This window comes from Drosophila melanogaster, chromosome 3R, assembly GCF_000001215.4.
Source record: "Drosophila melanogaster chromosome 3R".
NCBI lineage: Eukaryota > Metazoa > Arthropoda > Insecta > Diptera > Drosophilidae > Drosophila > Drosophila melanogaster.
The window spans coordinates 8,993,033-9,006,330 of NT_033777.3; the positions used below are offsets into that span (position 1 = coordinate 8,993,033).

At 43.0% G+C, this 13,298-nt stretch overlaps 5 protein-coding genes across 9 annotated transcripts; 3 read left to right on the forward strand and 2 right to left on the reverse strand.

Moving 5' to 3' along the window:
* The first annotated feature begins 220 nt into the window (after nt 1-220).
* CG11975 (uncharacterized protein) lies at nt 221-2,180 on the forward strand. 2 transcript variants are annotated; one of them, NM_001275465.1, is made up of 4 exons: nt 221-418; nt 504-590; nt 667-1,428; nt 1,495-2,180. In NM_001275465.1, exons 1-4 carry the CDS (start codon nt 352-354, stop codon nt 1,599-1,601), a joined length of 1,023 nt encoding a protein of 340 aa, NP_001262394.1. In that variant the 5' UTR covers nt 221-351; the 3' UTR covers nt 1,602-2,180. The 2 variants fall into 2 exon arrangements, with proteins under 2 accessions (NP_001262394.1, NP_649853.1); NM_141596.2 differs by having other exon boundaries at nt 1,495-1,807.
* Nucleotides 2,181-2,196: 16 nt separating this feature from the next.
* On the reverse strand, nt 2,197-10,618 carry CG31100 (uncharacterized protein). Of its 2 annotated transcripts, NM_169249.2 has the most exons (7): nt 8,737-8,854; nt 7,255-7,512; nt 7,012-7,148; nt 6,418-6,620; nt 5,959-6,075; nt 2,624-3,997; nt 2,197-2,567 (listed from the first exon to the last, which is right to left on the reverse strand). In NM_169249.2, the coding sequence occupies exons 2-7, from the start codon at nt 7,302-7,304 to the stop codon at nt 2,298-2,300; spliced, it is 2,151 nt and encodes a 716-aa protein (NP_731299.1). In that variant the 5' UTR covers nt 7,305-7,512; nt 8,737-8,854; the 3' UTR covers nt 2,197-2,297. The 2 variants fall into 2 exon arrangements, with proteins under 2 accessions (NP_731299.1, NP_001262395.1); NM_001275466.1 differs by lacking the exons at nt 7,255-7,512; nt 8,737-8,854 and adding an exon at nt 10,509-10,618.
* On the forward strand, nt 4,665-5,646 carry CG11977 (uncharacterized protein). The gene is made up of 3 exons (NM_141598.3): nt 4,665-4,788; nt 4,851-4,919; nt 4,983-5,646. Exons 1-3 carry the CDS (start codon nt 4,669-4,671, stop codon nt 5,616-5,618), a joined length of 825 nt encoding a protein of 274 aa, NP_649855.3. The 5' UTR covers nt 4,665-4,668; the 3' UTR covers nt 5,619-5,646.
* Nucleotides 10,619-10,984: 366 nt separating the features above from the next.
* On the forward strand, nt 10,985-12,299 carry CG11980 (uncharacterized protein). Of its 3 annotated transcripts, none has more exons than NM_141600.2 (3): nt 10,985-11,043; nt 11,107-11,419; nt 11,477-12,299. In NM_141600.2, the coding sequence occupies exons 1-3, from the start codon at nt 11,019-11,021 to the stop codon at nt 12,216-12,218; spliced, it is 1,080 nt and encodes a 359-aa protein (NP_649857.1). In that variant the 5' UTR covers nt 10,985-11,018; the 3' UTR covers nt 12,219-12,299. The 3 variants fall into 3 exon arrangements, with proteins under 3 accessions (NP_649857.1, NP_731302.1, NP_731303.2); NM_169250.2 differs by having other exon boundaries at nt 11,110-11,419; NM_169251.1 differs by lacking the exon at nt 10,985-11,043 and having other exon boundaries at nt 11,064-11,419.
* On the reverse strand, nt 12,281-13,194 carry Prosbeta3 (Proteasome beta3 subunit). The gene has a single exon (NM_141601.2). The coding sequence runs from the start codon at nt 13,037-13,039 to the stop codon at nt 12,422-12,424; it is 618 nt and encodes a 205-aa protein (NP_649858.1). The 5' UTR covers nt 13,040-13,194; the 3' UTR covers nt 12,281-12,421.
* Between the last annotated feature and the right edge of the window lie 104 nt (nt 13,195-13,298).

Here is a 13,298-nt window from a genome sequence, read left to right on the forward strand (position 1 = left end):
CTAATTATCTAGATACTACCGATAATAGCTAGATCTTTAGCTTTAAAAAAAACCTTATCCAAAACAGCATTGCAGATTATTTATAATGTTTCTTTGTGTTACGTAACTACTCAAAAACTCATAGCAAGAAGTTCTTAAACCCAAAAATATCCCGATTTAGCGGATCGTCTTTCCTCATTGAAAGTTATCGATTCACCGCCCGGCCACTTTTCGACGATACTCAACACTGTGTCATTGTTTTTATACGAAAAAACACAATCATCCGCCGTCCGAGCAATTGTTTTCCTGCCTGCCCAGCAACTGTATTGAAAATCACCAGAGCCCGGGCTTCCAGCATCCCCGGAGAGTGCAATGAACCTCACAGAGCAAAACCCATATGGAAACGGGCTGCTCTACGCAGCCTTCAATCAAGACCAAGGTACGTACATATGTGCGGATGTGTGTTATTTACATATACACGATACACCTTATCGGTATAATATAACTGGCCTTTTGCGTTGCAGGATGCTTCGCGTGCGCGACGGACACCGGATTCCGGGTCTACAACTGTGATCCGCTGAAGGAGAAGGAGCGCCAATACTTTCCAGAGGGTATGATTGTCAAAAAAAGAGTGCGGGAGACTCCCACGGCCTAAAACAAATTCCATTGTCTACAATTCCGATTCAGGTGGTCTCAGCCATGTGGAGATGCTGTTTCGTTGCAATTACTTAGCCCTGGTTGGAGGCGGCATCCGGCCGCTGTACCCGCCCAACAAGGTGATCGTGTGGGATGACCTGAAGAAGTCCCCGGCCATATCGCTGGACTTCAATCAGCCCGTGCGGGCGGTACGACTGCGTCGGGATCGCATCGTGGTCGTGTTGGAGGGCGTGATTAAGGTGTTCACCTTCACTCAGCAACCACAGCAGCTGCACGTCTTTGAGACCAGCTCAAATCCCAACGGGCTGTGTGTGCTGTGCCCGCACAGCAATAAGAGCCTCCTCGCATTCCCCGGCCGTCGAACTGGCCACGTTCAAATTGTTGATCTGGCCAACACAGAGCGGGCGCCGCTTGAGGTGATCGCCCACGAGGCTGGTATCAGCTGTATTGCCCTTAATCTGCAAGGCACGCGACTAGCCACCGCCGGGGAAAAGGGCACCCTCATCCGTATCTTCGATACGGAAAGTGGCAAGAAGGTATCAGAGCTGAGGCGCGGAAGCAACCACGCCAACATATTCTGCATCAACTTTAACCACCAGTCCACAATGGTGGTCGTCGCCTCCGATCATGGCACCATACACGTCTTCAACCTGGAGGACAACAAGCCCCGTGAATCCTCGCTGCCCATAATACCCAAGTATTTCTCGAGCCAGTGGAGTTTTGTCAAGTTTTCAATACCCCAGGGACCTCGATGTGTATGTGCCTTTGGCGCCGATCCTAATTCGGTTGTGGGTAAGTTGGAAATGGAGTGGATCCTTCCCTGAGATTTCTTTAATCGACATTTGTTCTCTTATACAGCCATTTGTGCAGACGGCCACTATTATAAATTCCTATTTAACAATAAAGGCGAGTGCAGTCGAGACATCTGCACACAATTCCTTGAGCTGCAAGACGATGAGACCTAGAAACAAATCCGATTGTTGCGAACGCCTTTGATGCATCTATACAATTATATATCTCCATGGAAATGTGTTATACAATATTACTTATAAGCATGCTTTAAAATACGTTAAAAGTCGAGTTCACATAAATGTAGTTATACCTTGAGACATGATTGTGGATATTTTATATTTTATTTGAAACATAAACCGATAATCCAACATGCTCATTTAATTTTACTTTAGCCTTCATTTTATGCATTGTTACGCCAATTGTAACTTTAAAAGCTGAAAAAGGTTTTTGTTTTATTTCCCCACTGAGAAATTAAGATTTACTTATTAATTTTAAATGAACTTGAGCTTATCGTTTTTGTTGGCACTACATTTTTTTATAATTTTAAGGGACATTACTCATTTTCATTACCATTGCCGTCGGTAATAGTGCATAGTTTTTTCTGATAAGTAAACCTTTGCAAGAAATGCTATTATTGTTATCCACGAACGTTTAAAGGTTTTTAGATAGAGGTTGGTAGTGAATCATTACAAAGACTACTTGAACCTAAAAATAAAATAGACGAAACCCATTTCGAATTAAACATGTTACATAAAAACCACGTCATATACATAAAACTAAATTGTTAAGTTTATTTCTCAGAAATATCACTGGAATGTTAAGCACTTTTAAAGAATGTTTAGGTGATGACACAGTCCACTCGCAGCCCCTCACAAATGTGTGGTGTTACTCTCCTCGAAGGCAGGATTGGACAACCCAACTCCTGCTGTTCTTCCGTTCTGTGAACGCGGCGTAAAATCGCTCTGTTGCAAATGGATGATCTTTGTCTGCTGCGTCGATGTGATGGGCACTTGGAAGTTACCTTGCATATTAATAGTATTCCCGGGGAATTGTGCCTCATCCTTGATGGGTAACTTGTTGCTGGGCTGCTTGCGAAGCAGATTCACATCGGATTTCTTGGAGAAATGAGCTTCGATTTCCTAAAATATATAGTTAAGTAACTTAAGTAAAAAATGAAAAAGTAGTGTATACTTACACCCAGTGTGCGACCTTCTGTCTCTGGAAGCGTAAAGTACAGGACAACGGTTCCAAAGAATGCCACACTGGCATAAAAAGCGAAAGTTCCTGGCAGAGTTAGGGCACTCAGCATCAGCAGGAAGAGTTTGTTTGCCAGGAAGCCAAATATATAACCCACACCACCGGCAAAACCCGATGCAGAATTACGAATCTCCGCCGGAAACACCTCCCCAATGAGAATCCATGGTAACATTCGTATACCCAGATGAGAGAAGAAGGCGGAGAGCAGTAGGAGGATGAGTGGCACCCAAACCAGGTAGTTGTGCTCCTGTTTCGGCACCACCAACAGAAGTTCCTCTACAAGTGGTGGCTTTACGGAAGTCGATGGTGGTGCCAGCGATGAAGATGCTATGGGTTCCGGACTGCTCGATGGCTCTGGCCACATGGTTGTGTCCATTGGTGCATCGGTGGTCATCATTTCAACCACATCCCTTCGACTGCGATTATAGATTTCCTGATCGAAGAGTGTAGTTGTTTCAATGTCGGGTAGTTGGGTAGTAAAACGCTCCGTTTCCTGCCTGATGGCCTGTTGTTCTGTCTCGAAGATCTTGGATATATTTTGCTGAGAAAGAATGCCCTCCTTGGGCATAATCGAGGAGGCGTTAACCACTACGTTGTTGACGGTGAATCCCGGCACTTCACTCAAGAAATGGGCATAAGTTGCTGTGCCAAAAAAACACAGACCGGTGCCCACCGTTGAAACCAGAACCAGAGGTCTCTTTCCGGTAAAGTGAATTAGGACAACGCCCAAGATGGTGGCCAGCATCTCAGCCACTCCCAGAAGAATGGTGGCGTGGTACTTGTTCATCGGAGCCTTGAGGGTGTGGAAAATCTGAACGGCATATGTTTGCAGCGGTGTCTTTCCGGAAAAGTGACCCGTGAAAAAGGAAAACGAAACCAGGAGGAATGGCACCAGGAAGCTGCGTTTCCGCCACATCCTCAGCCGTTGACCCAATGTTCGTCGTTGGCCCGGCGGAGGGATTCCATCCGCAGACAGTTCGATGGCCTTCTGGGTGATCAGTTCATCATAGAGCTGATTGAACTCCGCCTCGATCATGTGCTCCGGAACCCAGCCACGTAGCCATTGCAGAGACTTCACGGCCTCGCGGAAACGCTGTTCCCGGATCAACCAAACCGGACTCTCGGGCACAAAGCATAGCATTATTATGGTGATCACCGGAAAGGCCGAGCTCACCGCCGCCACACTCCGCCAGTCCATCAGAGATCCCAGGATGAATTGTATAAAAACACCGGTGATGACACATGTTGTGCCCAAAGCGGACAGTATTCCGCGGTATTTGGGCTCCGTAATTTCCGCCACATAGGTGAGCACCTGCAATAAATCAGTAAGTTTAGTCGTTAGTGGAATAGCAGAGTTAACCCTCAGCGTTCGATTTTTTGTTTATTTCAAATATCTAACATCAGTTGTTTGCAAGTTAACCCACTATAATCGTTTAATAGTTTAGTTAAAAGTAATGGTTTAAAGAGAAAAGCTAGTTTTTAAAAAGAAATACATCAGTGATACGAAAAACGTCATAAATCATTCGTTTTAACGATTACCTATATACTTATACTTAGTTTCTTATAGGGTTAATAGTTAAATGCCAGCAGCTTGTGGCAAGTGGCAAGACAAGTGAAGTTCTCAAGGAGTTTGGCCAAGGTGAACAATTGTTCCAAGAGAAGTATGTGGGTCAGAGTCTGCAGTCATGGAAACAATCGACAATTGACATAAACAAACTGAACTTTGCAATCGCAGATGCTTCTTAGTGGCCATGTGTGATGAGCTTCTATGCAGAACGATTAGATTTGGGGTTAATATGTGATGATAACATATCACCTCATCAAAACAATGATCAAAATCAGTGGTAATGAGTATTTTGTAGTTCCCACGAAAATCGACACAATCAGTGTAATCTTGTAATTTAAGCATACAAATTGCAATCGACCGCAACAAATAGTTTTTCAATATGAATAGCATCACTTTGAGTTTGGACACCGCGAAAGATGAATCTTTTGTGGGCTATAGTGATTGTGGCCGAACTGAAATGTCATACGGGCCATACTGTATTCCGAACTCGATGGCCCACATATGTACAGAAAAAACACTATAATATTCCAGTAAAGGTAGGGCATACTTTGTATATAAAGGTATTTTCTTGAATCTGGAAAAATCTCGTTATTTAAAGCCACCCGATTACTGCAATGCAGACATTTGTCCGGCCAACAAGAAGCACATCACCTGCGGCTTCAAATTTGTGAGTATCTGCATGGATAGTCCCAGCTATCATATATATGGGGTTAGTTAAATACTCTTCCAGTGGTCTACGAAATGCGGTAGAAATCACGAGGGCGTCAGGATGAGCGATTATCGCTATGATATCGTGAGGAATGTGAACAACTTTCGACGGAAGTTGGAATGGGGCCTGGGGAATCTGCCCAGAGCGGTCAAATTTAAGAACATCAAGTGGGACGATGAGCTGTCGGTGATGGCGATGCGGGTCTCTAATCAATGCTTGCAGCACACTTTCTCACCCTGCGTGAATACGTTCCTCTACAAGGATGTGGGCGAGTCCTCAGATTTCGTCAAGGTGCAGAACACTTCCAAGGGCTTCAACGTGATCAGCTTCCTGAATATGTGGTTCGAATACCACAAGATGATGAAGCCCAGCTATGTGAACAACTTTCCCAATATAGCCCCTCAGGATCGGCTCATTATCTTCGCCAATCTGATCTACGAGAAGAACAAGAAAATGGGCTGCGGAATGGTGAAGTCGGGGCAGGGGCGCTTCCTGACCTGCCTCTTCGATAAGAAAATCAAGCCAAACCAGAAGCTTTACACCACTCGGTTGAATGATCCATTTCGCACAAATCGGAAAACAAACGAAACAGAATCGATCCAATCGAATAGTAGTAGCACAGAAGCAATTGTAAATTTGAACACAGCGTATAAATAGTATTTGCATTGAATCCAATTCAATTACTAAAAGCCAGAGTCAGCTGATGTATTCCACGAAATATTTTTGCTTTTTTTACCTGCAAACCGATAAAATAAGCCACTTGTAAGATGTTTAGTCATAATAGCTATGATTCCAAATAACTTTGCGGTTTCAAAAGCTTGGCGTTAAAATTCGCAAAGTGTCGAGAAAAGTGATCCCCCCTTTCGATGGGAAAAATGCCAATTAATAGTTAAACAAAGAGTTTGGCGAGGAGTGGGGATGTGGGCTCTCCGTTCACACGTGAGCGGTAAAAACCTAGTACGAGTTCTAGCAATCAGTGTGGTTGGGATTCACTTACCGGCGCCTCCATTAATCCGCCACCGAGACCAGCCAAGCATAAAGCCGCATACAGATGCTCCGTGCGCGTCGCAAAGTGAAACATCAGCCAGGCGGCCAGAATCGGCAGGTTGACAAACTGCAAAAGCCAAAGGAAGTGGGTGGGTGAGTTGGTATTGGAATGGATTGGATTGGATTGGATCGGCACCAGTGGGTGAACATAATTGCATAAGCAACACAATGTCACGCAGCTCGATTCCAGATCAGTGTGTCAGTATTCCGATCGGTGCGATCTGTAATCGGAGGAGCACCCGATGAGCCGCAGATGATTGCGGCTAAGTGGGCAAGGCTGTGCAATTTGTGTCTTTACAGGTGTGTGCCAAAAAAAATTACACCCTTAGCTAAGGCTTAAATTGCTCAATTTGGTTAACACTTAATACGGTTCATTTTGTTGGCATATCACCCAATATATTTGTCTAACCTGCATGGCTCTTCGTTTGCCCAGTGGCTGCGTCAAAAGTCCAGAAAAGAGGCAACCCAGGGGTACACATATCAGGTTAATGGAACTGAACCAGGAGATCTCGTCCTTGTTGAGAAGTATATCGCCACTGGTCTCGCTGCGTCCCTCGCCGCCCTGAATGGCGGGTATCACGATGGTGGGGAAGCCCAAGGTCATGCCATATCCTTGAAAAAACACAACACACGATATAGAACCCGATATGAGTTAAGTTAATACTATTGATTCCATGTTAGGGGAGTGAAATCGAAGTTAAAAAGCTTGGCAAAAGTCAAGAAATGTTAATTGATAATACAGCAGCATTATTTGGAAGTTAGGAGAACAGACTTCATTAATATTGTTTAATTTCTTAATTTTATTTAGTGTTGAGCTGCTAACTCAATATCAATATGATTAATCTTCTAAGCAATAGAGGTTGGTTAATGTTCGATTAATAGGCACGAATGAAATGCAAATTTTTACGAGGATATAAAATCTATGAGCTAAGTTTCCTGAATTTCAATCCCCTGGGAATCATCTGGGTAGCTTGGTCAGCTGGAAGATGTGTGTGTTATTTACCGAATAGCAATATGTTCTTAATACTAACAGCTAAAAACTGTGGGAGGGCGCGTCGGAAGTTGCTGACTTCCACATCGCTGGTCGCAATGCGTCCGCCGTTGCCATTTTGCATAAACAATGGCCGATCGTTCAGCGAGCTGCAACGGAAAAGTGTGTTTTTTCATTCGATTAGTTTTGAGCTGGCAATTAACTATGGTTTATTGTCTGAGCGAGAACTGTGTGGTGCACATTATGCGATTTTACCCGTTTTTCTCAGCTGTTGCGCCAGCTGTGGCGGCCTTGCCATTGGACATCGCTGCGTATACTTGATGCGCGGCGTATACTTAATGCACCTTTCTGTTTGCTCAAGTGGCTGCTGCTAGTCCCTGTTTTGTGCGCAAGGTTCACGTATTTCGATCGAACTGTGGCTCTTTTCACTCAGTTGGTAATCATTTGGCCATTGTTATTGACAATTATCATTATTTATCGATGGTTTCGACGGTGAGTGCTAAGTGGCAAAACCTTTCAAAGTCACAGACAAACAAAAATCTTATAATTGGACATTTATTGGTCTTCTTGTTTCGACCGCTTTCTTTAGGTTTGCTTATTATGCGATTGGGAGTGCTAAAGTTTTTGACACAATTGAATGTTACGTGTTTATATGTACGCAATTCGAAAATAATTTCTTTTTATACCCTAACGCGGAGCATTTTCACATTGTGAATGGGTAAAGTTAAATACACTTTAAATTTATTTGAATAGTCACACTGTTTTGATTCCACTTCAGATATACATCCGAGAAATCTCTTAGCACTTAATAAGCAAATCTAAACGATTTATTCGAACATTCGCTTGCAATTTATGCATATGAGCAAAGTAGTCCGAAGTCTTGAGGCGTCCAAAACAAAGAGAAGAGCCGAGCCTTGAGCATTGAAACCAGCTCAACCGCGATGCAAAAGGGTTAGAGATGAGATTGAGTGGTACGATGTCTTTGGGATTGGTAATAAATCGAAATTTTGGTCACGGGACCCAGCGAAACCGGTTGAAAATATATTTTCAAGATGAGCCGAAAGACGTCTATAACGACCCACCGTTTAATGTGGCGCACCACAAATGAATGATTCCAAAAATGTTAACACGTAACTCGACTTCCCTTCAATTCTTGTTTACAACTGTGCATTAAAAGAAATTTTTCAATTTCAAAAGAATTAAACAGAAAACATTATATTCCAACGCCTGAGATTAAGCGAGTTTTAAAATGTTTAATCTTTGAATTCACAATCTGTTGCAATATGGCTTAATGTTCAAGGCATTGCAAATAAGTAATTAACGCGGTTCTTGCATCGTGTATCTCTTATTTGCAATTGTTTTTATTTTTTATGCCCAAGATAAACACACGGCTGGCCAGGTGTAGAACAATATGCCCTCTCGGTAAAAAAAAAAAACACTCATTAATGCCAATATGTCAGCGGTTAATGGCCAAGCAGCCGAAACTGCACACTTCTGGCTAAATAAGGGTTACAACAACTATGTCGGCTAAGATTGCGTGCGACGGAAACAACTCGCTGCCGAAGCTGAAAAACTGCACCTAATCGATGTCATATATATACAAAGTATTACACTCATTTGGGCCGCACATATATCAAGGGATCCCAAAAATTTATAATCGGAGTATTGAACTTTCGAATGCCGAATTTCCAACTGGTTTTAACCAGCGGCTCAAAAGGGACCGTGACGAAGTTGTACCGTGGAGTAAGTAAGGTGTAAAAAATATAAAGGCTTTTTCGTATATTTTCAGTACGAAACCGATTTTTTGGAGAAACTAGCGATTAGACCAGAACGCGTCGCGCGGTCAAAACAAACTGAAACCGAAAACGAAGCCGAGCGCGAATCTCAGTCCCGTTACAACGAAGCTTTCCATTAAGCTAAGCTTACAAGACGGAGTTCGGAAATTGAACGCGACGAAAGCTCGCCTGGCATTTGTGCCATTTACCAAGCAATTTGGTTTGGTAACCAATTCGGCGGCTAGAAAACAAAACAAATTCCCCAAAATCGTATTCATTGAGCGGGAGAACAATTGAGGGTCTGCTGACAAACCGGTTTGTTGTATTTTATTGTATTAACCTCATCATTGCCCGCTACTAGATCTTCCCACTAAATCAGCTTCGAATCGGTCTGGCATTCATAAAAAAAAACACATTAATTTCTTTCTGAATTCTTATTTGTATACCCAGCATTCCGGTTTGAGTTCAAGAATATACCCACAAAGCCGTATTCTATATAATGTACGATGCAAATACGAGCAGGAAAAGGTAAATTCTCGCCATAGTTAAATGACAGTTGCATAAACCGGACAACACACATGAATATAACGTCAGGCGGCTTTGATCTCGCCTCTATAAATACAGTAAGGCTACTTAAGTTCACTTAGGCTCGAGTAAATAAATCTACAATTGTGATGTTGCACACCAGAGAACACTACAACGATAGTAATGCAATTTAATGATAGTGTCGAATTTTTAATTTTAAATACAAAATCATCACCTCCCGATTTAGTAATCTCTATTTTAAGTGCTCCAGTTAATTGCCCTTAAAGTTTTTTTGACGCGTACTCACATATTTGTTGTATTAAGCGATTTATTTGAAAAAAGACGGTGCTAATATAAGTTAAATGGGCATATACGTAACGAGGGTGCCAGTTCACCGATCCAATGATACCCTGTAAGTGCTATATAAGCCAAAAATGATTTAAATATTTGTATATTCAACTTACTATTCACTTTCATTCATTTAAGAACGACATGTGGTACAATATACCTTTCAGTTTCAGTTTGGTATTTACCTGTGGAATTTGCTTATTTGCTCACGGGCGTGAAAATATAATTACTTGGGTAGTTGTAAAAACAAGCGCATTTTTCGCTCAGTGGCAATGAACTTCTAACGTAATCTGTATGATAAGCTTAATTGCAAGAAGCTGAGGTCGAAACGAGTCCAGATTTTGATAAGCGTGTCTGCATCGATTAGTACCACAATAAGCCCTGTGAAATTTTTGATTTGGCCGCGTGACGTAGACGTCGGGGCAAATTGAACTTTAATTCGAGCTGAATTTCGCATTCCAATTGGAGATAGTGAAGTGTGTTTTCCAAACGAGTTTCGTTTACACAGGCACTTCCTTTTCCACTCAATTTCCGAGCTTAGCATCTTTTCGAAGGTCATGGGATGCTGACAACGGGAAAAATGCCTGTGTAACAATTTGAATTTAACGTTTTGTTCGCGCTCATACACGTGATCATTGTTGTCGGCGGTGATTTATGTTTTAAACGCATACATAGACCGTTTGCCTACTATTTCGGTTTTAATTATTGTTCGTCAGTTTCAGCGCACAATTAACGGAAATGTAAAATTTAAATAACTTATAACGATTATATAAGCAATGCCACGCAGTGGGTCAGTAATGTATTTTTAAGCTTTCCGATTCCCGCGCGTTTTTAATGATCTTTTAAACTAATCACTCTTACATTGCGGGTACTTGCCGACTTATATTTCGGCGCAAACGGGCTTCTGCCATTTTGGTAAATCCTTGTGGTTAGTCAATTTTATCCAATGTATCCATTCGTGGGTCTTGAGTTCCAAAGGCTTACTAAAATTTTCAGCCAATAATTCTCTACTAAGCAGCCAAAAAATTGATGTGGTCCCTATGAGTTGTTGTTTTACAAATTAGCAAGCGAATGCTAATTTATTGGATAAGCACAAACGCCCATGCAATCGATTGGTGTGGGGCGAAGTTCTTTGATAAGCTGGCAGTGCTTGGTACAGATTTCACTGAATTTTCATATATTATTATATTAAAATCCAACTTGCCTATAAAACGTATTTAATTAAAATGTTGTTAATTGTTTGCGGCTTAAAAAACCGTTACCAGTGCTGCCACGCTGCAGTTTTTATATATTTAAGCTGAACGCGTGTTGCCATATCAAGTTATAAAAACTTGTGATATCGATATTAAATGGAGGAAAAGACCGTCGCTAATGTTCCGATTGTTACCTCGTTTTCGTAAGTTTTTGGTTACAATCCGAAATTAATTGAAATATCTGGGCTTAACTGAATGTTTTGAAGCAGGAAAACTATCTATAATGACTGGAGTTACCCCACCAAAACGCTCTCCCCTTTGGATCGGCACACACAGCGGCACTTTTCACTGCGACGAGTTGGTCGCATGTTTTATGCTCAAGCAATTGGATGAGTACAAAAACGCAGAGATTTTCCGCAGTCGGGACAACAAGGCTTTGAAGGAGAAGTGCGATATAATTGTCGACGTGGGCGGCGTTTATGATCATGCCAAGAAATTGTACGATCACCACCAAATAACCTTCAAGGAGACTTTTAGTTCCGTTCGCCCAGATGTAAGCGAGGACTACAACGTTGTCAGGTGAATTCGTGGTGTTAGCGTAAATGAACCCGTATAATCCAATGTAATCCCCTCCAGGCTAAGCAGTGCTGGACTGGTCTACTGTCACTATGGCGAGCGTGTTATACAGAGCATCCTGCAGCGCGAAAAGGGAATTAAACTCTCACCGGAAAACCTGCAAACGGCCTTTATTCAGATCTATAGGAATTTTATCAACGAACTGGACGCAATTGATAATGGAGTGCCCATGTTCGAGGGCGTTGAGCCTATATACAAAATCTCCACTCATCTATCTGCCCGCATTGCCAAACTGAATCCGTCCTGGCAGGAAACTGGCGTAGACATCGAAGACCGATTCAGACAGGCGATGGATACTGCAGGTCGTGAGTTTGTGGACAACGTTGTGGAGGTATCATGTTCCTGGATTCCAGCCCGGGATCACGTACGAGAGGCTCTTAAAAATGCCAAGAACGTCCATCCCACCGGCGAGATTCTTGTGTTGAAGAATTTCTGCCCCTGGAAGTCTCATCTGTTCGATCTTGAAAAGGAGTACAAGGTGGAGGGTGTGCCCAAGCTGGTCGTCTTCAACAGCGGCAATAGTTGGCGAGTGGCCGGAGTTCCAGTGACGCCTGGCAGCTATCTGGGCCGCAAATTTCTGCCCACTCCTTGGCGCGGACTGATGGACGATGAACTATGCGATAAGGCGAGCATCAAAGATCTCGAATTCATCCATCACACAGGATTTATTGGCGGGGCAAAAACCGAGGAGGCTGCCATGTTGTTGGCCAAGAAATCCACCGAGTGGACAGAAGAGCAATAATATAATACGACTTAAAGTTATGCTTTTGAAATTGAAAAACAATAATTAGATCGCATTTAATTCTGGTGTTATTACGCATTTAATTCTGGTGTTATTACGTTATACGGAAAAGAAATACGCACATGTTGTACCTAAACAAATTTTATTTGTATGTGTATTTCGGTTAATGTATACAAAATCACCAAGGGAACCTCTAACATCATCTAGTCCATGCGGGTCTTCAGTGTGCGCTCCGTGATCTTGTCCTTCTCGATAATGTAGACGGTGGCACCCCAACCGCTCATGGCGTCGCGATCGAATGCGTTCACAATGGACTGGGCGATGACCTCAAACAGCTGGTCCGGCTCGAGATCGGGTTTCCACAGGGTTTCGCACATGCCATACAATTGCTCCGCACAGGTGCCGGCCACAACGAAGTCATCGGGTGCGTTGGGGCAGCCGATCAGGTCCATGTTGCAGATAAAAGGCTCCATGGTCTTGGGATCCAGGCCAGCAACGACCGGCTCAATGAAGTACGGGCCAAAGCGGTGCTCGTACAGAAAGCTGGACATCATGGCCGAGAAGGGCTTGGGACACATTTCACGGTTTTCGCGTGTCTCGTACAGATTCTTGCGGAACATCAGGCGATCGCGAACAGTAAGGATGTCCGTCTGCAGGCCTGTGAGCCCGAGGAACATCCGTGGGCCGATGTGGAACACCTTCTTGAAGTCCGTGGAGATCGTCTGAGCCTGAATGCCGAATCGGTGATCCGTGGCAATCGCCACGCAGTCCTTTCCGCGCATGGCCACTACACATCCTCCGTTGTAGGCTAGAATCGACATGGTGTCGTTGCTATTCGCTTAGCTCAATTTAATCAGCAGAAAAATGGAAATTTTGCAAAATGCTAAAAGCCGCCTGGGAAGATGACTTTTTGTTTCTGCTCTGCGTTGCCAGACTGCGAGTGTAAGATGGGCTAATACTGACTGGCTGTATAGAACTGGCAACGCCTACTAAAGAGATTTCAAAAAGAATCGCGTTTTTTAAGTATTTTTTAAGTATTAGTATTTTTAAACACAAGTTAAAGTTATAAAATGTTTAAAA

Excerpts from the sequence above, each read along its gene's own strand:
- CG11975 (NM_001275465.1), top strand. The coding sequence starts at position 352 with ATGAACCTCACAGAGCAAAACCCATATGGAAACGGGCTGCTCTACGCA. Across the intron at positions 591-666 it reads GCGCCAATACTTTCCAGAGG|GTGGTCTCAGCCATGTGGAG; the intron begins GTATGATTGTCA and ends ATTCCGATTCAG. Across the intron at positions 1,429-1,494 it reads CGATCCTAATTCGGTTGTGG|CCATTTGTGCAGACGGCCAC; the intron begins GTAAGTTGGAAA and ends TCTCTTATACAG.
- CG11977 (NM_141598.3), top strand. The coding sequence starts at position 4,669 with ATGAATCTTTTGTGGGCTATAGTGATTGTGGCCGAACTGAAATGTCAT. Across the intron at positions 4,789-4,850 it reads ACTATAATATTCCAGTAAAG|CCACCCGATTACTGCAATGC; the intron begins GTAGGGCATACT and ends CGTTATTTAAAG. Across the intron at positions 4,920-4,982 it reads TCACCTGCGGCTTCAAATTT|TGGTCTACGAAATGCGGTAG; the intron begins GTGAGTATCTGC and ends ATACTCTTCCAG.
- CG31100 (NM_001275466.1), bottom strand. The coding sequence starts at position 10,558 with ATGGCAGAAGCCCGTTTGCGCCGAAATATAAGTCGGCAAGTACCCGCA. Across the intron at positions 3,998-5,958 it reads GCGGATTAATGGAGGCGCCG|GTGCTCACCTATGTGGCGGA; the intron begins GTAAGTGAATCC and ends GATTTATTGCAG. Across the intron at positions 2,568-2,623 it reads CAGAAGGTCGCACACTGGGT|GAAATCGAAGCTCATTTCTC; the intron begins GTAAGTATACAC and ends TATATATTTTAG.
- CG11980 (NM_141600.2), top strand. The coding sequence starts at position 11,019 with ATGTTCCGATTGTTACCTCGTTTTC. Across the intron at positions 11,044-11,106 it reads CCGATTGTTACCTCGTTTTC|CAGGAAAACTATCTATAATG; the intron begins GTAAGTTTTTGG and ends AATGTTTTGAAG. Across the intron at positions 11,420-11,476 it reads GAGGACTACAACGTTGTCAG|GCTAAGCAGTGCTGGACTGG; the intron begins GTGAATTCGTGG and ends AATCCCCTCCAG.
- Prosbeta3 (NM_141601.2), bottom strand. The coding sequence starts at position 13,039 with ATGTCGATTCTAGCCTACAACGGAGGATGTGTAGTGGCCATGCGCGGA.